Source organism: Hylaeus volcanicus, chromosome 3 (genome assembly GCF_026283585.1).
Source record: "Hylaeus volcanicus isolate JK05 chromosome 3, UHH_iyHylVolc1.0_haploid, whole genome shotgun sequence".
Taxonomy (NCBI): domain Eukaryota; kingdom Metazoa; phylum Arthropoda; class Insecta; order Hymenoptera; family Colletidae; genus Hylaeus; species Hylaeus volcanicus.
The window spans coordinates 18,870,674-18,893,339 of record NC_071978.1 but is presented as its reverse complement, the minus strand read 5'-3'; the positions used below and the strand labels follow the sequence as shown (position 1 = coordinate 18,893,339).

Sequence of the window (22,666 nt, the reverse complement as noted above, 5' to 3'; positions counted from 1 at the left end):
GAGTTGCTAATAACCTTATTGTTACGACTATAAACAACTGATATAAAACAAAGTTATACTAAGCAAGTGTAAATTAATAATTAATTAAATTAAGAGTAAGTAAAGTAACCACTGATACCTAAGAAGATTAACGAAACTCTCCCCCAGCCGGTACAATAAATTAAATAAATATCCAAATAACGCCGATGATAAAGAACAGACATCGAGAGGGTTCGCACGATCAGGAGCGAAACTCACTCCCATTGAAAGGAAGCAGTTCCACGGAATGGCACCCTATACTTTATTCAAGGAATTCTCATCCCTGCAGCCACGCAGTTCCGCCGAAGCGAGTGGCCAAGTCGCGATGGATGCCATTGATCAGAACGACACGGCAGTATCCCGTGGAAAGACAAACGCGATACGTACATCCACGTCCTAGGGGTGAAAGTGTCGATCAGATTTTTCGGGAAACGTTTCGACGCCAGGCGTCTTTGCAGGCGAAACTCGTGAGCGGTAGGGGGACGGATACGTAGCCGTCGTTACCGCAGACAACCGCGACTGGGATAAATCGAGGTGAAAATTCCATCGCGGGATAGGAAAAACGGGGAAGAAACGCGAAACTGTCACGAGTCGGTGCAGACGTTGCCAGGCGGTTATGGTCGCCGAGACTTATGGCAATGGAGTCGCATCCACCCCTTGCGCCAGCGTTGCAGCTTGCCGATCGCGGGAAGGAGTGGCCCGATCTGGGCTCTTTCTTCGCGAAAAGTCGTAAAAATCCTGGGAGAAACTCCTGGAACGCGATACGCGGAACTGCGTTCCTATCTCTGTGTCCTTTGAAGGATGTCGAGGCGCGTTCGCTTCGAGTAATTTTATGCGCGACGGCGATCGGTGTTCTCCGGTGACTATGTTTTCCTTGACAGGTTAATCGAAAGGGGAACCGTGGTGGCGATCGAGAAATGGAATTGCTTCTGTACCAGCGATGGGGATGATAAAGGGTGAATGTTAACACTTACGACTATATCTACCGGTTTGTTTAGGAAGACTCTGCACTTTAGAAGAGAACTTATTGTATTAGTATACAGAGGTTCGTTTCGGTTAAATATCTTATGAGGGAATGAAGCTATAACAAAAAATGTTGTCACAAAGTTATTTAGTATAACAGAGCGCATTAAATGGTGTCTATCATTTTTTTTTTTTTTCGTAAGTGAAATCGTTGAGGACGCATAGCATTAGCATAGCATAGCTTAGCATTTGTTTCAATGTGCTCGTTTATGGTAATATAAAGTCTTAAATTGGAGTTGGTAGGCTGTAGATTTAACGCAATCCCACAAAAATTAACATCTATGTCTGCAGAAAATTAATAATACTCATTTGTGGAATTTATTAAATTAAAAGTTATATTATCTTAACTGATTTATACTAGTACACATAATGAGTTAGATTGTACAATCTGTGATTTGTTCTATTATTTAAAGGGACAGTATTAAAAATAAATGTAGGAGTTGGGCTTTGAGTTGGCTCTGAACTCGTGCGGCTATCGATTATCGTGCGATAATCGATCGAGCGCAACGAACGTAGCAGCCGGGAGTAGGTTTTGAAGTTGTTGTTTTGTAATCTGTCATTGCAAAGAACGCTGCTGTCAAGAGTTTTACTATATAACATCTTTGTATTACAAAATACATATATTGGGTTAAACTGTTATTACCCCCGTTCTTTCCTCAATCTCCATCGGTCTGAATCCTACATAAATGTTAATATCTGTTTAACTCAGATAATTTGTAGAATCAAAAATCAAAATTATAAGTTCAACAAAAACATTTTATAGAATTACGTTTACATCATATACGGGTTTGATGTCGTGTTCAACAATATCATCTTCTCTCGAGTATTTTAAATTGCATAACGAGGTCGTTATAATTCAAAGTGCCCGTGAGAAGATGATATTGTTGAGCACTATATTAGACACAGCCTCTCCTCTTTATGTCATAGATGTATTAGTGACTCCGTCGAGTGTCGTTGTCCACTGATTTTTTGCCTTTAGGAAGAGCGTAAACGCATTTATTATTTTAGAAAAACCCATTTGATTTAATGTTCTGGAAACTATTATGTATAGGAAAATATAAAAGTTGTGTATTTTTAAGTGAAGAATATAGGTACGTGTTCAGTTTTTACAAAATATCATTCATTAAAACAATATTGTTAAAATTACCACATTAGTGTATCATTTTTCTTTATCACGCTTTGCAACCATTTTATTTTCTCGTATATCTATATTTTGATTTTCCGTTTTTATTGTAAGCCTGAATTAACGTGAATTTTCATGAATAATATTTCTTTCAAAAATTATACATTACGATTAAGCATTATACACCAATTTTATTGAAAATATACTGAAAAGTATTTGGAACTAGCTAAGAATTATTTATCCCATATTAGTGTCCTCATTAGTAATAATGAAATTCTTTAAACAGTTGATTGAAGCATAAAAGCTCTTGACATTACGACTCATATACTGTAAACATTAATGTAAACAAATCATACCGTACAAAATTATGAAGTAAAAATAATGTTTTTTATCTTGGAGGTCGTTATTAAATCTGGATCAAAAACATTTTAATTATTACATTCTTAGCATGTCAATTAATCCTTAATTGTAAATTTATTATCAGTTCCAACATTTTAGCTTTAAATAGGAAACCTCCAGCTTTTTTTTTATATCGTTACCAGTTTCAGTTTTCCATCCTTTGAGATTGTACTGCGTTCCATGTCCTCCTCGCAACTTTTTCAGGAACAATACATTATCTTCTGGCATGCTTGGGAAGGAAAACTTTTTTCTTAATTTCCCCGAGGCTGTACCTTCAATGATGATGTTAAAAACTATGAATGGTCTTTGCTGGCTACAGACCTTGAAAATGCTTCTGATACCAAGAAAATATAATCGTTAACCGTTTCTTTCGATAATTTCATTAATGTAAAAATTATGTGGAACAATTTGTTAAGATGAAAACGTAAACGTGACAACCGTATCATCAAAGTATTCAAACGTTACAGTATTGCCTACATTTTGGGGAAACAATTTCTGCTAAACAATCACGAAGAATGGAACTGGCATTAAGTTATTGATGTACCTGGCTTCATTGTCATTGTTGCGGAAATTCCGTAGATTTCAGCCGTTGAAAGTTAGAGAGGATGGCATTGGGAGCCTGTTTACGTGCAAACGTAGCAGCTTCTCCAGAGTGGTTCGAGAACTAGAAACAATTGGTGTCTTTACTACGACGAATGAGCATTTGACAGAGACTCAGTGGTTTCTAAAATGTCTAATAGTTATGGTTTTCGCGAAATGGCGTTCTAATGCAGTAGAAGAAGATTAAATAAAACAATTTCATTCCTATTTTATTAACTTGTTCAATAGAACGTGCGTGGGATAAATGTTAATTTTGTTTGGTCTTGAAACGAATGCAGTACTTTATTCAATAAAACATTACTATACTGCATATACTTATTTAAATTCATATTTTCACAGATACAGAAGAAGAATTCAAATGTTAATGAAAGTATACCTTATCTTCTACATTGTACAACAATCTTCAAATGCGAAGATAGTAAAATAATCGTAGTTGAAGAAGAACATCGTTCTCTTACCATCTTTCCAAACTACGAACATTAAATTCATCCTACCACTTTGATTATCTGTTTGCAATGTTAACGCCCCGAAATACGTGAAATCTAAACCCTGCTCCGAACGCAGGATTCAAAGTTTAAAACCGTTTCAGCGTGTTCGTTGACCCGTTTCACCGAAACTCTCGCATTCGTTGCACGCGGGACAGCAAAGATTAATGCAAAAAACGTCCGGCTAGGCGTGAGAGAGATTACAGCGAGTTAAACGTAACATTAAATAGCTTTTATTCCCCGGTTTTATTCCGCGCCGTAAACATCCGCCGGTTTAGCGAAGCCGAGACTTATCGCGTAGGTGTTGCATCTTCTCCGAGCATCGGCACATTTTCTTGCCATAAAAAGGTGTGACTACATTGCAGCATGGGCACTGGAAGTTAACAACGTCGTGTACACTCGTGAAACGGCCCTTCTTATTTCTCCAGGGACGTTTGTCCGACGGGCGAAAGATTTTTCTTTTCGCGCCTCGAACGGTTTCTTCTTCCCATCCGCTGCGGGCACTGTTCTCACGGACTCGGCCGGGCGCTTTCCTTTCAACGCCACCGTGTATCGATTTCATGGCGAATCGGTCTTCGTGATCGGAATTCAATCAGTTTCTTGCACTTCATTCGCCCGATAAATGAATCCCCATCGAGCACTGGTTAAATTTTTAGAATGTAATACTTCTCGCGATGCCTTCCACCGGTTCGTCGTTGCCAGCTACGAAATGGTTATTTCCGTTCGGAGTGAAATACAGTATCGTGTTGGGTGGTAGAAATATAATTACAACATAGGGCACACTTTAGATGAAATATATTTAGCAACCTTTCATCGTTCGTTTCGAGTTTCGAACAGTTTTTGTCGATCACTTTCGATACGATTCAGCTGGGAGAGGAGAATTGAGTTGCTGAAAATAGAATTATAATGACACTAAGGAAGTGTAGTTTGAAATGTGAAACATGTACTTATGTATTATTACAGTTTGTGCAATTTTTTGAAGTCATTAACTACGCTAATTAATTGATCATTTAATTTATTTTCGTTTTAGTAAAATCATGGAAAATGTTTATTTTTAATATTTTCTTTGCTGCTTCAGTACCTTTAAACTCTTGTTTCCAGTAGTGACATAAGAGTACTCGATCTCAAAATTTTCCATGATTTTACTAAAACGGAAAAAATTGAACGATTAATAAATTAGTGTTGCTAATAATTAAATATGAAAGAGCTTTTCAAAAACTATAAAATGATGTAACACTTGTATATAAAATAATGTTAATGACTTCAAAAACTTGCACAAACTGAAACAACGTAGAAAACACACGAACTATTGGTTCACTCTAATATTAACATATCTGAACAGGACCTATGAGTACGTGTTTATCATTTGTTCAGAATTTTAAACAATTGTTTTTGTGTTAGTTCTGACCGTATCTACCTTGTATCATCTTGAACCAAATTAAGTATCACGTATTGAGCAAGTTTACTCTAATACTTCTAGATTAGGTAATTAAAAATAACTATATACTTATACTACAGGCTATAAAACATTCTAAAAGCTGTCTTTCCATCTTACTCTTTACAGAATGAATTTCTTATCCATCTGCAAGTAAGAATTAAAAAATAACTAGAATTCAAAGATAAATTGCAAAAATAACTATTTTTCAAAGACAAGCAAAAAAAGTCACAGTTCATTTTACTGGTTTAAAGACGATTGTATATTAAATCCCAATAAGACAGCAAGCTTTGTATTCACTACTTACATATCATTTCAAGTCGCATTGAAAATTAAATTTCCATAAATAAATTCGTTAAAAAATAAAACCCCATGCTGAAAGTGTTACGTATCAACTTATCAATCTATCCGGTTAACATTCGCCAATCTTCGTTATTGTGACATGGAATGTCGTTACACCAGCATCGATGTTTGTTGATGTACCGTTCCATGAAAACCTAACAGTGTTTCGCGATACATCTCGCGTGTCGTAGCAACAGCCAATCAAATTTATCGTCGGTACAATAGGATCCGTAATGGAGGTCCGCTTGTTTGCAGATCGGGTCGTGTTTGTCCGTTCATCAAGTGTAGCAGAAAACTTTCCCCGTAAAATGGGGACCGTGTACATAGACGTCGTCACGCTCCTGTTCCCTCGGATATGTCCGTAAGGAGTCTGCCCGCAATTCCCGGAGCGATTCATTCCACCAATGAATATCCATAACCTTGGCGGGTCCGTAGATCACTCGGCCGCTTGAAAGCATTGTAGATCATCCACTTCGTCCGAGATCCCCATATTTGGTTCTCGCTCTCAGCGACGATTTGTCTGGTTCAGCGCGATTAGACTCTAAGCACGTTCGTTGTACTTGCATCCTGCTCTTTCGACCTCATCATTTTACTGAAGAATATGCTCCACGATGGAAGAAATAAATTATAGTGTTTTTATTACACCATTATATTACTTTATAGCATATTATTTTATTATATTACGTTATTCTATATATATTATTTGCATATACAGGTAGCCATTTCTATAGCAATCTTGTTGACAATGTACCGGAGAGTTTGAAACTGGCCAAAAACGTTTCATCTCGTATTAGATTCTTTATACCACATTTATTCATACTAAATTCCAAAATGCAACGAATTGAGAAAAATATATATAAAGTGTTTAATGTGTTGTACTTTCCATAATACTTAAATTTTTCTCCAGTAAATTAAATATTTAGGAAAATAATGAAAGCTTAAACAAAAATGAATAAACGTGGAATAATTTAGACACTTGTAGGAAATATGTGAAAAATTATAATATATAGTATATTTTTCCGAGTATAATGAATAATATCGTTAAGTGAATAAAAATAAAAGTGAATTATTTCTTCCTCAAGCAATTTGCTACATTGCCGTGATTGTGACACCACTAAACGCCATTAAATCGATAATAACATAAATAAATAAATTTCTTCCTCGTTCACTCAGCACAGATTTATTGAATCCTATTCCGAGTACCAAACCTCATAGTGACATTTCTATTGTCACAATACGTATATTCTCCTACTTTACATATACGCATTGATATACTGAAATAGACATTAAATAGTCACGTATATCTAAATAAAACGAGTTCCGAAAATAAATCTCGAATAACGTTCGTATAATGTTTTGTTCATCCTCTACACGGTAAACAGCGATATTTCAGGCGATGACTTTCGGTAATATTAGCGACGTTTCGATGGCAATTGCAATTTTATGGTAATCGATGCAAGACCATAAATCGTATTTATGGGGTGACGAGATTCTCGTTTCGTTTCAGGTGGCCTGGATGCTTTTCGACAAGAGCGCTATCCTGACGGTACAGAATCACGTTATTACCAGGAACCCCAGGATAACCGTATCGCATGATAAGCACAGGACCTGGTTCCTACATATCAAAGATGTACGCGAGGAGGACAAGGGAAGGTACATGTGCCAGATTAATACGGCAACTGCGAAAACACAATACGGCTACGTGCACGTCGTTGGTAAGTAATTTTCTTCTCTCTTCACTTTGCTTTTAGCTCGTAACGTAATCGTACCGTTGTTTTGGAAGATGAAAGGTCCCTTAGTAGAGATGGCTCTAGAGCGACGTGACAAGTTTACGACTGATACATCGCTGACGTCGCGAAAGACGTGGACAAACGTTTTGCGATATCAGTTGAAACGAATTACATCGACTGCGCACGGTTTACACCGATTGAAGTCAGTTTATGTGCTGCAACTTTTACTCTCGGAATAAGTTTTTTGAAATATTTCACTCGATCGGGCTGGAGTTCCACGTTTGAACTTTACCGAATACTTTGGCGTTTCCTACTGAATGCAGACGTCACTGATCTTACTTAAAGGAGTTATTTATGGTTAGCTTCAAGTGGCACTTGTATGCTTGTCGATACGCAGAAGAGTAATCCAAAGCTTTGCTTTGGATACTTGTAACGATGCAAATGTTCAGGACTGAGTAATGCAATGGTTAATGACTGATAGAGTATTCGATAGAATTTTTAAACGAACAGTGTTATTAACGTATTTATTATGGACATATTCTATTTTCTTTGTAAATCAAACAAACATTTTTTACTTACTTTTAAATATCGAGTGTTAATAAAATGTCAATATTCAAAAGTAGTACTATTGTATCGATTAAGTCAGCATATAATTTCGTTTGTACCTCGAGCAAACATTGTTTATTTATCAATAAGTTTCCGAGAAAGGTTCTTAGAAATTTTCATTCATAAATCAATCTTTTTTGAAACTATTAAGATACATTTTTCTCCATCTCTTACTGTAGACTATTGTACGTTTCTTGTTTTAAAAACTACAACAAATAAGTTATCTTCTAAAACAATTAACATGAATGGTCTGTTGCAACCATAATAAATACAGTTGACTAAATGAAGCTTTGTGATTAGTTATGTATTAATTAAGAGTACGAACCAGAACCCAATTATTATCATTTTCTACAACATACTAAATAATGTTTTACTCGTTTAAATGATGATTTTATGTATTATTGTAATAATATATTTTTAATATAGCATTTTTCTGTAGGAATACAGTCTTAAATGATAAATCTATAGACATTCCAAGACGAAAGCAAATAACGACTGCCTAATAATGAGTTTCAATTATTATTGAAATAATTTCGCAAATATAATGAGTCGACTTCATTTGGGTCATGTCCGTTTGCGTTATTTTCAGCGAGTTTGCTAACATCAAACGCATCCTGTATCCAGTTCTGTAACCCGCAATCTCGCTTTCAATCCTTTGTGATGTAATTTTCATACGAAGCAGTATAATTATCTTGCTCTCGTTTACATTCTGTTTCGCTATGTAATTAATTCCCGCACTTCTTTGCCTTTTTAATTATGTAATGGCAACGACTGTGAAACAAATATCGTAGACAGTAAACTACAATATAGTATTCACGATACAGAATTTTGATACTAATTGTCTGAATCGCGCCAAAGCTGTTAGATAAAAATACATAAAACAGGAAATTACGTTACTATACTGTAATAAGAATTGTGTACATCGATTATTTTATTGATAAAAATTTAAAAATAAAAGATAAATGTTTGGTTTAAGGAAAATCATTTAAAAATTTATTTATTTACTTAATCTTTTTTCGGTCCGAGCTATTCCTTCCATAGAGTATTTAAAATGCAATAGCTCTATTGCAAATATTTTGGGACAAACATCAATTGTTATTGACGACGCAGAAGGGATAATATTTTCGAATACTGGTGCAAATATGAAAAATCGTATGCTCGCTTAGTAAACACTAAAAAAACAACAAAGTATGAACTGTGTTCAAAATATTTGCACGGCAGTAGATCAAAACCTCAATTAAATATGGGTTAGTACGAAGCGTAGCGATGTTGTTGAGACGTATTTTGATAAAATCGATAAATGTATGTTTGAAATTGATACTTCCGTATCAAAGCAATCTAAAGAATGTCTTCAAACAATTTCAAAACTATCGAAGTCTGCGGTTGATGTTAAATTAGGCCAACACTTTATCAGAAATTAAAAAAGTGATAACACTTGACGATTACTCTGAATGTTACAGTTAGCAAATGACTATTAAAAAATCTTGATACCATACTTTTTCGTTCAAAGCACATGATATAATGTCGGAGTTGGAAATCAAAATTCTTTCACTAAAATCTCATTAACCGTTACATGATATTGAATGAATTTTATTTTATTTTTTGAGAAGGTAATTAGTTCTTAGTTATTTATTCGCGAAATAAATAATAGTTTATTGATTGTTTGATAGTTTCGTAAAGATTCATGGTATAATGCAGTGCAGTTTCTTTAGCCAACTTTAAAGTGATTATTTTTATTGTTTTTTTTTTTTATCGATTACGTTATGCAATAAGGCTTTGACATTAGACCTGTTATACATGACTGCTCCTTATTGCAACGTTGGTTACTCTAATGACACAGCCGACTACGGCTTTCAAACGACAACAACAATATTAGTCGTTGAAATAATAACGAGGCAACTACGTTACATTTTAATAACACTGTTTGAATAGCACATTGTATTTCAATTTCTGTTTGCCAGGTATCTGTAAAGTGTGAGACTCAGCGATAGACATCTACTAAGCCTAACACTTTGCTAAAAAATCTAAATAACCAAAAATCGATTATATTACAATGTAATATTTATCTCAGTTACTTTTTCGTAGAATGTACCTACCAGATTATCAAGTTTCATGTCGCTATAATGAAACTAGATACTATTACAGAAATTTCTGTGTTGTATAATAAATAGTTCATTGTTTCCGAGATCGAGTTGTACTTTCGTCTCTGTAGCTCGAGTATTCCGCACTCGTACAGCAGGTGGTAGGTTGCAATTTCCTTATCACGGCGAAATCGCGGCGAACTGGATCCGTTTTCTTTAGCAGATAGCATTTGTTCCTTCAGTTCTTTCAAATCTTAAAGTTCAAATGGTCAGCTGTTTCGAAAATATAATATTATAAACGTTGATTCTTTTTAGACGGATGATCGATATCGCTCCTAAATCAGTGTTTGGTGCAATTTTTGTTTTGTACACGCAGTCTATGCGAGCACTGCCGAAGGGATTACGCGCAAATTGCACATTTGGCTATAATAATCAGAAACTGAGTTTCCAATACGATGTGTTCTTTTCAGAGGTTCACTTTAGTCTCTCGTCGTGTACATTTTTCCTAGTCGATATGGTCGCTTTTGGGAATTTGATGTGGGGGTGATGGGTAGGATGGTGTCACGGAGTTGGACACTCAGGTAATTTACGTGTTGGTCCGCGAAGAACCCAATGATTCTTGCAGACCTTCGATCATCTTGTAGCCAAAAAATGGAGGTATATGTACAAACTTAATAAACTACTTCGGAGACCCAACGCCAATGCTCATGCTACGTGACAATTTCAATTACCCAATTTTTTCAAAGACTGTACCAAACATGTCATCCTTTAAATAATTTTCACTTCTTCCATTTTCCACAAAAATAACCGAGTTATTCATTTCATCCGCTACAAAAGCAAAAACAGTTCTCGCAATCAGTCCCAGTAAACAAGGAGTAAGAATTCATCGCGCAAGATTGTTGTTTCCGTTCATACCACCGGTAACGGAATCACGGCTGGGGAACTTAGACCTGGGACGTCCGTAAACAACGCGTGTCGCTGTCCAAGATCGTATTTCCGCCGTTGACGAGGTCTGCCGAGCTGGCCAACCAAGGGTGAAAGTATTTCGCCCTCTACAAGGCACGAGAGGACAGGGCAATAATAATTTAATCAGTGGTGGGGTATCCGTAAGTCTAGAAAGCGCGACGGGGGGTCTTCGTTCTGTCATTCGGGGCGAACATATTAATATCTCGAGTTTTGACGTCTGAAGTCGACGGAGGGAGACTCGCTGTGCTGGGATACCGAAAGGACGCCGAGTGAGGTGGGTAGGGGGTTGACGGGGAGGGGATGTTGCGGCAGTCGGAGGAGTAATCAGAGGGCTAGATTAATTGTTTCCACGGGACTCTTGGCCTAGCGTTGCACAAATACACGGAAGACTTCCGCGCGGCACTTCGTGATAATGCCGACGGAACAGACACAATGCCGTGGCCCCAGCGATAACTCGGGGTTTCTCCTCCGTCTACTCCCACATCCTACCCCCACTCCGACTACGGGGAACTGAGTATGCGAGAGAAACGTGTAACGTGTGTAAATATTCCATACGGGCTGAGTCACTTAAAGTTACCACCTGAGGCGTGTACCTTGCTCCTGAGCTAATAAACGGTTCTCGGGAGTTTGACGATTTCGACCGCCGTGCCTCGGCTGGATTCCCGTGTAAATTATCCGCCAGAATCGCGGTCGCGTCTCGATTGTTGCCGCTTGTTTACTTGCGGCGGATGCGCGCCCGAGTTAGCGTTCTCAGGAACGAGGGGATGAGCCAGTTCGATGGAATACGTATCGCAGTGTTGGAGATCTTTTTGATTTCGGATAGATAGGGGATGAGAATAAGAAAGTTATATGTATGTTCACTTTTTTATTTTACAAATATAATGAACACTTAACCTATTTCTACCGTGATGACGACTAGTCTTAATTTTTACGGCGTAATAATATTTCACGTGCTATTAATCTGAATGATGCACGAAGCAATTGTATATAATTAATATGTTTTGTAAGAACTGTATACGAATGCTTGAAAATGGTGTTAATGGAGAGAGAAGCTTTTAAGTCGTTATATAAGTTAATACGAGAGGCTTTATTATTCTAACAAATTGACGAGTTTTTACGAACACACCTGTGATGTTTTCATTATTGAAAATATCTCGCATTTTCGCATCTTTTTATTACTGTATCTAATAAAGAGAATCTATAATATTGTTATACAAATTTTATGATATGGATTATGGAAATAGATAATATAAATTGGCACTGGAAAAATGAAAATGGATATTTTCTACAAAATATTGACAAAATCCTGTGAGAACATGTACAATAGTTACAGTTCCTGTCTGACCATAAACGCATTATTCTACTTAATTTCTTACTACTGTACATAGCTAACAAGTTAGGCTTCTAAATGTTATTTGACGTTTTATATTTTAAATATGTATGCATTCGTACACAACCTTGTACAGTTTTGTATATTTACACTTGCCATAAATGTATAAATATCCTCAATTTAATGTTTACTAATCACACTGGTCGGTCAACTTTTTATTCCTGCATAGTTCGTACCTACTTTTGTTCGGAGAGAACTGCTTCCAAGCCATGTGAAAGTTTTAAAAGGTCAAGATCCATTGCTTCAGATTACGATATCGACTACCTACATTTCCAACAGTCACTTGTACACCGATGAAAATATTGAAACGTTACTACTTCGCGCGGTACCAGTTTCGTCACGTTATCCGACGTATCGCCAATAATACACTGCCAACCGTATCTGCCAATCAATTTTCTGTCCAAGTCACACTCTTCGTAGGGTCTCACCCACACGAGCGAGATGCACGTAATAACAGCTTTCAATTTACGATTGAATTCAATGATAATCCGTGAATCGAAGATAACGATAACCCGACGATCGCGCCGCTTTATCCAATATCGTGTACACACTCGTCTTCCATCCCCCGTAGCGTTTCATCTTCTCGTTGGGAGCGGGCATACCTTTCTCTCCGTTGCGTTCGAGGTCGGTCTTTTTCTCTCTGTCCTCTCGTAAATAAGGCGGAAGCCGGGGACTATCTGACTTTTATTCGATTTAGAGGCGAGTCGGCGAGCTTAACCAGTAAAGAAGCTCGAGTGGAGCCGAGAAGCGCACGCTGCGGAACGTGACGCTGAGCTTTCGACCTTTGCCGTACATTTTTCGACGCTCGTGTGTCCCATTCTCCCTTTCTTGCCTCCCTCTGCTCCCCTTCTACGTCCGACACCCCCTCTGGACCTCGCCACTCGACTGCCATACGGATTCCGTTGCGTTTTTACCGGTTATCGAGTTCCTGCCCGGGGACGATTGGACGAGTTGTTGTCGGTTCAATTGGCGTTCCTTCGTAACGAGGAGAAGGAGCGTGTTATGATACTCGCGAGCCTGTATGCAATTTCATATCTGTCTCTGCTACACGTCCGTTTCATCGTGCCGTCCTTTTTATTGGAAAGTCAATAGCGGCACGCTTTCAACGTGCACCAGGTACGACGAGATTTGTACCGAAGTCTTTGAATTACGAGGAGGGCAGCCTGACGTTGTATACAGGTTTTTTATGTGATTAGGTTGACGGTAGGTTTAGCGTCTTCAGCGTTTAGACGTGTCTTTGGTGCTTGCGAACATTGAACATGGATAAAATGAATTTGTTTGTCCAATATCCCCCACCACTTCGCTTTCAACAAAATTATTTACTCTACAGTATTTCACGCTCTGGTCCAAATAACGTTTGTACAAATTTTTTTCCATAGCTTCATCCCTTCATGAGATACAGTCAATACCGTAAGTATTTGTACCCTCTGTGTCTATTGGTGATGTTTAACTAAAGTAAATAATAGATTTCACATAACCAAATAAATTCAAACAAATTTCATTACTAGACATAGAAGGTATGAATATTTATGGGACTGACTGTATTTTACTATTCCAACTCGGAAGAAGAACCCTGTATAATAAGAAATAAAGTATCGCATCGAAATAAAGTTCGCATCGGAAGATCGAACGTCCCCAGAAAGTTATTCGACAGGTTAGGCTTCTTAATTACCCCCTTTCTCAACGGTATCAGCGAGTAGCTAATTGATTGGAAAGTTGAGGGGTGCTTGGTCGCGAGAAACGTCTTCGGAACCGAATCGAGAAATAAAGTATAACATAATGGGGGCGCGGAAGGAAAACCTTCAGGCATCTTCATTTCGTCAAAGTGGATTTGAAACACTCGTTAACGAAGGTATTCGGCCCCTTTTTGCTACGTGAAACAGAGAGGCAGTGGAAATTTCTGCTCCGAGCCTCGACCTCTAAACAGCTGCTTTTTGTGCCCGTGTCGCGCTGCACGGGGCCTCAAAAGACACTTCATTTCCGCTTTTATCCGGCCATCAAATTTCACGACTCGAATTCAAGAATACTCAAAGCCTGGCATAATGTGGCACAAAGGGAATTCGTAGAGCGTCATGTATATATTACGTATTGTATCGCTGAACGCGTGTCGTCGCAGTCGTACATCATATATTACACCGGGGCTCGACAACCGCATTCCCTAAGGGAGCGGTGTAATTAGTAATTTGTAGTTCCAGTGGCTTCATTCACCGAGCCACATAACAGTCATTTCGACACGCGTTTCTCCGTCGTTGCCTTTGTGTGCGAATCGCGCTACGTTAAGTCACCGAGTGCATTACTCCGTTTCGCAACGAACCGCTGACATTTCCGGATGTCAGCCAAAGGAAACACTGTTTTTCGTTTTGTCTTCTTCGTTCCACTGAGCGTGCGCGAGGTGCACGAAATTTCATTAGAAATTTTTAGTCGAACGCTTCGTCGGGAAAATAGCGACGTTTGACGGTTTTATCGATACTCTTGTCGCGTGTTTTAAAGAACAGTCAATTTATAGCGGGCCAGGTTCTTTATTATCGTGATGGAAATGTGGTTATACCGGTGTCGGTGATATTCGAAACTGGTAGATGCAACGACGTGGAGAGTGGATGCTTGTTTCTGCATCATACTTTTGTTCGACGTGTGTAAAATTCTCAGATTTTATTAGAAATATTTTTGGATGCAACGAACTGGTAACAGGATTATTTAAATTTAAAATTATAAGTGGGTTGAAGATTGGAATTATTTAGGTAGTTTTTGTCCTTAACGATGACTTTTAATTTTATTTCAAATTAATAACTGTCTTCGATGTCTCAAGTAGAGTTTCTTTCTATAGTGAATAAACAATTTTTAAAGGTTCGTTTTAATAAGTCAATATTTCAATGTTCTGGAAATTTTTAATAGCCTGCTCTTCTTGTATAATTTTATAATAATTCCATTATAATGCACCACTTTATTGTGGGAAAGGATGTCTTCTAATAATTGTATTATGGTATTTACTTATATATATTTTACATGATATTATAAATTTATTTTTCTATAATGAAATATTTCATTATTTGTTTCTTTATGGAAATAAATGATAAATTAAATAATTGAATAAGGAAATGCATAATTTTCAATCAGTGTTTGCAAACACGCACCAAAAATTCAATGTGTAAGATTGTTGTTTAAACATTCGTCGTAGGAACGTCGTTGTGCATCATACTGGCTCTCGATACTGGTAAACAACGTATGCTCCGTTTGAGCTGTTGATCATATTTCCGTTCCTGATGGGGACGCTGGTTCTTCTTTCCGTTCTTCATCCCTTTCTTCTACTCACAGTCTTCTTCGTCGACGGATAAATTTGCCTCCCTTTTCTTCCGAATTTCTCCGAAATACACTAACATGTATTTTCGAACTGCACTCTGGATTTGTCGATTTGTCTTGTTTTGTCTGATTTCAACACTTCGTTGTTGTAAGTAAATGTTTGCCCAAGCTGTTGTCGAATTTTTCAATACGTATCGATGATTAGATTTCTTCGTCTTCAAAATTGGTTTATATTAACTTTGAGGAATATTTAAATAGTGTATTTAATAGTAAATTTAAGTAGTATATTTATTAGTATATTCAATATACTATGAACTACATATAAGCTATGAAAGGTTTGAAGAAATCAATTGTTCAGATATATTTAATATGTATTTAATACAATGACAGCGTAGATTGTAAATATATTGGAATAGTAAAATGGGAACCATAAAATATTTTCAATATGTAATGATTTTGGAAGCCGTGAAAGAGTGATTGTTAGTATACATAATAAAATATTATACGTGATTTACCAAACAATTTTTTGCTAGGTAATATTAATCTTTTTTTGTATTTAACAGGAACACTCCATTATTATACAAAGAATGTAAAATTACAAAGATGTTATAATACATCACTACACATGGTCGTGGTTCTTGCCTGCTAATTGAGTCTGTTAACATATTATTATCCTAATTATTGCAAGTTTTAAAGTTAAGTACTCTATGGTCTCTAATTCGTTATCAGTTACACTGTCAAGATAAATATTTATCACTATACAATCAATGTGTTATCTAATACGCGAAAAATCTTAATTGCCAAATAATAAAACTTTAGAAGTAATAATATTGATTCCGCGACAGTTATCACGCTGCATACAGGTATCCGGACAATAAAAATCTTAAATATTGTAAGATAATCCTTCGACGATCCGTAGAGCGATCCACAGTCGTATTGGGTAGCCAATTTTGTAACAAGTCGGGCAGAAAAGTCTCGAGAAGAGATCCCGAACTTGGAACAGCCGGCGGTATTCTGCGTCGAGTGGCTCTCCCCTATTCGTTACCGCGAACAATTTTCTCCTTTTCTATTTGGAAGGAAATTCTCTAATTGGAGATATTCCATCTTAGTCCGTAACGCAGTCCCTGACCTCGATAGAAAGCGTTCCCGAACACAATAACTCTCGCAGATCATTAAGCCTCGCAGAGCTATATTCCAGAAAAATTTTTACCCCGACCCTGCGCCTGGGTTTGAAAAGGGAATCCAATCGTTTGGTCTCGAGGCAGAAGGAGGCAATAAAAGCCACCGTACTGGGGAGAATCTACACGAGGTCTGCTACTTACTTAAGTGCCTACATATTTACTCGATTCTCAGGGCAACGGCGGCGGCCAGCATCCGATGAACCGGCTCGTTCCTCTCGAACACTGCATCTTCCCCTTCTTCTTCTGTTTCTCGAGTGGCCAATTACGGACAACGGAGATTTCAGAGACTCCAGGTTGGAGGGCAAACGAAGAACTCGGCTACCTATCGATCGGGAATGAGGGTCTTTCCTTGGGCGTAGCGGTGCGTTACGCTAGTCCCCGCTTTCAAGCGACAATCTGGGTATAAGTTCGTCGCTCAGGAGTTGGCGAGGCAATTCGATTGGCTGTCGCGTAACGGCGGCACTTTTGCTCACACGCATTTTCGTTATTCGCTGAATTCGTTACATCTACAAAGCTACCGCGTGTCGAAGACGGGACATGGCGAGATAAACTTTGAGAGCAATAGTAACTATTGGTGTAGATATATGTAAAAGTAAGAAAAATTAAAGAGTTCGAGACGCATAAAGGTCGATTCAGACTATACGACACGTACCGGCACCGACACGACAAAACATTATAACACCCGTTTTAATGGAACTATTCACACTTAGCAGACACCCACCTGAATGTTCTGTCAACGGGAATAGTGTGAATAGTTCCATTAAAACGCGTGTTTTAATGTTTTGTCATGTCGTTGCCGGAACGTGACGGTCCGTGTCGTATAGTCTGAATCGACCTTAAGATACACGTTGTATTTAACCAACAATGTAGCGTGGACTATGACTCTGCAATGTAACTCCTCGAAAGAAAGGGGGCTCCTGGAGGAGCAAAGGCGGACCGAACGATGAAATTTCCTTTTCTCTGACCTCTTCAGTTCGTAGGTGCTTCGACAACTCCTGAGCAATATACAGTACTGGCAGTTTGCTTGAAAGCGGGGAAGGTAACATCTTGAACTCGAAAGGGGCTGTTTCATCGCAGATTTCAGTGATATTTGTAGAGGTTAAACTAGGGACCGATCGACAATTTTTGTGCAGTATGTTATTTTAATGGACACTTTTTACAAACATTTAAAGTTTAAATACATACACAAGTACTTTTGGAAGACAATTCGTTGTATATTAAAACAACATAAAGAAATATAGAGGATGTTATGTCGCTAAATTAATTCTTTATCCGTACAATGTTTGGCCTTGAATAACTCAACCAAAACATTGTCTTAGGTAATAAATGTAATCGCTAATAGTCGACAAAATTGATAACAGATTTATTTAATAATCAAGTTACATTTTGTCCAACACTCTTACAGATAGAGGGCTACGCATAAACACTATAAATGATTTGATTACCTGAATATGGTTTACAAATTCGACCTTTAAATTGAAGGAAGTACCGTAACTCAAAACATCAATTAATGATTGAATTACATTTTACTCAACACTGTTACAGAGAGAGATCCGTTACCGAAGTAGAGGACTCGGTTACTCGAATCTGGTTTAAAAATTCAATATTTACAGCGGGGATGGTACCGTAATTCGAAACATCACTGCGTTTCCGCGTCATCCAGCGTTCCAGCTCCTCGAAGCGTGAACCAAGGGCGGCCTCGGTCGTGTTAGCGTCCTCACGGTTTGTTTCTCTTTCCCTCCCCTCTCCTCACTCTTCGTTACTCCCGTGTGTCCTCTAGTTCGGGCTGGAACTGGCGGAGTTTAGGGCAAGTTAACGCGCAACAACGCCGAAGCAACGTACACGTGGCGGCGTTTGCGCTTGAATAATGCATCAACAGTCCGTACGCGGCTGCTGTATAACGGGTCGCGCCGTTCAATCTGCGCTTGTTGAACAATTCGGTAACACTCCGCATTAGCATTAATGCGGCAGATCGCCGGACACCTGCGGTAATTCATAGGATTGAGTGGAACTGGCTGGATTTTCGAGCCGACGCTGTGTCAGCCAGCACGTGGCCTCGATTCGTGCAGAAACTTTCTCGACTGTTTTTCAACTTGATTTAACACTCCTGACGTACATCCAACGGACGTCTGACGACTGTCTTCTCTATAAATTTGATAGTTTATTTGGAAACCGAAATAATATATTCCCTCGTTGAGTATGACGAACATATACAATTTTATTCTGTAAAAATTCTAGTGGCTTTTAAACGGTTTCCTTGGTGGCTTTCTCGAAACATTCTTGTTCTAATATGAGGCCACTTTAAAGAGAAGTCAGAGTTTATTGGAAAATGATTCACTCAGTGACCATCAAAAGTTACATTTCAGAAAATTGCTTCAACTATCACTGAAATCTACTTTGATGATAATCCAAATTTTGTTATTAAACAAAATATAAACTTGGAACAGTAAAACTAATTACAAGATCAGGTTCACAATTGTTATACGATTAAATTGATTATTTTAACTTAAAAACAGATTACAAAGGAAATACTAAACCTTCTGAATAAAGAAAAATAAATATAAAAATTGTTATGTTAATCTCTTAGCAGTCTTTAAGGATTTCACTCATAGTGTTGTTAAATTTGGTTGTAGCAAAATAATGAAACAAATATTTATATATTGAAAATCGTATTTCGACAGAATGGAGATTCAGAGAGTAGATAGGAACAGTTTAGTGGGAATGCGACGTTGTATCATTCGTCTATAACGCAGTCTTTGCAAAAGTATTTTCGACTGGCGGCAAATCGATCTAGTTGCGCAAAGTAGCCAACTTTAGAAAAGCTTCGAACGAATTTCCGTTTAACCATCGTTTCCCTAGTCACGAGTTACAAATTATTCATGGGAGTCGGCAACAACGAACCAGATAACCTTTCCCGCCATGCTTGAAATGCCGAGACCTGGGCCAAGGATTCGATATAAAATTAGATTGACATCCTTTTCGAATCCTTTCTAAAACTCATCTATGCTCCTCATGAGAAAAAAGTTGTTTTTCAATAGATTGGCATACAAAACGAAAAGTAGAAGCATATCCAAATGTAGGAAAGAAATACAATCAAATTAGATAAAATAAAGGATTTCATATGCTCCAAAATTAATTGAGAAATGATTGAAAAATTCTGCCTCAGTGTTTCATTTCTTATTTACAAAAACAAAGTCACCATGTACCCATTTACGCCTATACTTCATAAACTGATAATGAACAATACATTCTAATACGTAATGTTACCTTTCGCTACAATTAGTATCGAAATGTTACAAATATCAGACTCGATGCAGCGAAGGATCAAGACCAAACTTTTAACCTTTATTCATTTACTTTTCAATACTTATCTACACAAATAAATGTTTGTCCGTGTCGACTCATAATTAGATACAGTTTTATCCAGGTAACTTTTATTCGCATGAATACAGGCTCAATAAGGTTGTTCGTTATCTAGATAAAAATCTGCCCACCTCCGCTACATCGTCGCAAATTACACCGCACCCTCTATAACCGTAGATCGCCTGTTCCACGAAAGCCCGGACAATTTTTGCACTCGCGCGGGCAGCGCAAATATTTTCTCGAGTATTAGATACACGGTATCGTCCATTCCTAGCGAACGTCGAGGGACGCGGAACGCAGAGGGAACGGCTTGATTCCCAGGACCGAGTTTATGTATGAATATGTAGGACGACCCTCTTCACTCAGCGTTTCGCTCGCTAAACGAATCCAAGTCCGAGGGGTCCACTGCTATTTCAACCGAGAGCTGCGCATCTTATCGGGGATAACTCCCCGAATAAATTTCCGACTGTTCGAATAATTGCTCGCTGCCCTATGGACGCAGGTCTCTTATTATTTATGACTGCGATTATTTGGTACTCTGATAACGCGATACGTTGATAAATCAGCGAAACACGGGATGGTTTATCTGTTTTTTTTTATTACTAATACGAGTTGATAGTTTTTAAGTAATAGTTTATGTTGGAGATAATAATCTGTATGATAATTAATAACGATCACACTTTACATAAAGTAGCGCATGGATTCGCGTATAAGGTGAAACACGTAAACTTAAAGAATATAGTGTTACCTAATTTTACGACGCAACGTGCACTCTGTAGAAGTCTTTTTAAGACTAACCTACGGAAAAACTGTCCGCAGGCGGGAGAAAAACCGTAAACTTATTAGCGAAGTCTAGGCCTGCACCAGCACGTATTGTGACCTTCGTTGTACAGTCTCAATAGTTTATAAACTTTTTACAAAACATACCTTCCGGAGAAAACAATGTTATCGTATGAAATTCATGCACGACTTGCTACGTTTTTCTTATTTTTATTACGAACATTTTCTTAGTTTAAAAAACTATCTTAATAAATAAAATTTTCTTAATTTCATTACGAATAGTAATTAATACGTACTATAATTTGATACCTATATTAATTTGTACCTCTAAATTAAGCAGGCTCGTTAATTATATTTCCCACGACGACGAGCAGGGTCGAATTCTCGACTATTATTACCGTAGTCGCGAATCGTTCGTTCCCTCGAATACTGATCACCGTAATTAGTAAATAATCATAACACAAACCGCAGAAACGCTATTGCCAGTTACGCACCACGACTGTATTAATTAGACGTCGGTTCGATTGTTTTGATTGCCTCCCTCAATTGACATAGAGATCAGTTCTGTTTTGATGAATTCATCATGTGGCGACCGTGTGCTTTGTGGCAAGAATGCTTCGAAATTAATAGCGATACGTCAACCGCGTGTGCAATGTTCTAGAGTCTATATACATAGCGTATTCAATATCGAATGCTTATGTTTATATACTTCTGAGATTGGTCACTTGACAGCACGTCAAACCAATTTACGATTGTTCGGTTACTGTGTAGGGATCCACAAACCGATAGAGCTCAATAAAGTAGTTTCTTTCATTATAAAAATGTTTAAACATGCTAATGTCAAATATCACTATACGTAAAATAGTAACACAAAATATAAAGGATTGCTGCAAATGTACTTGATTGATATCGCAATAATTTTTTAGATCTTGTATCATTATTTTGAAAAAGTAATTACTTTTGAAAAGATGATTAAACATCCTAATGTGGGATGTCACTACATATAAAATAATAACACAAAACTTCAAAGATTGTTAAAAATGTATCTTATTGATCTGGCAACAATTTTTTAGATCTTCTATCATTAGTAGAAAGAAGAACCGAATTAATTTTTGTTAGAGTCCACTGTTGAAACTCCTATGTGTCAATTATTAATAATTTCCAATTCAAAGAGTGAATATGAATTAAAACTATATACTTCGATAAAATTTTGATTCTCGAAAGACCAAAGAATTTATTTTTCAATTCTATTACATCCGAATAATAAACCAAGTCTCACAGTTCACCAAACGTGTTCTGTTATCCCCTTAATGAATCAACTACTGAGGTCTTTCCCTAAATTTAATTTTAATTTGCAAATTTTATATTATCATGACACCGAAATCTGCCTTCGAAGAAAAACGCCTCTTACCCACGAAGCGACAATGCGCCCAGCGCACACATTTCATTTGAAAACGTATTTGCTGCACGCTGGAAAGTAGAGTAGAAGCGTCTCTGGGGAATCGCAATAATCATCACCGCGAGGTGCGATACGAGATGCAAATTATTCCTAACAGTGTTACCTAGCCGCGTCCCTGGTGGTATCATTTCGATTCGTGATTATCGCGTAAAACATTAATCGCTAATAAGCAGTATCGACGAGTCATCGTATTTATAGAACTTTCCCATCGCTATTCCCGTTTTTCCTCATCCGGTTCTCCTTTTTCTCCACTTTTTTGTTCGACGCGAGAACGCGTCGACAGCGTTGCGACAAACGAGGCGCGCATGCGTTTGAACGCTCCGCTGATCGCGTTAATGAGACGAAAAGGGTTCTTTTATTTGGCTTGCAAAATGAATTTATCAGGTTC

The 22,666-nt window shown here is 37.6% G+C and overlaps 1 protein-coding gene across 1 annotated transcript in view; it reads left to right on the top strand.

Annotated features, from left to right (window-relative positions):
• LOC128874191 (lachesin-like) overlaps positions 1–22,666 on the top strand; it is a 459,577-nt gene that overhangs the window by 234,345 nt on the left and 202,566 nt on the right. The window contains exon 3 of the mRNA XM_054118654.1: positions 6,933–7,140. Coding sequence (XP_053974629.1) covers positions 6,933–7,140 — 208 coding nt within the window. The remainder of the gene's footprint in view (positions 1–6,932; positions 7,141–22,666) is intronic.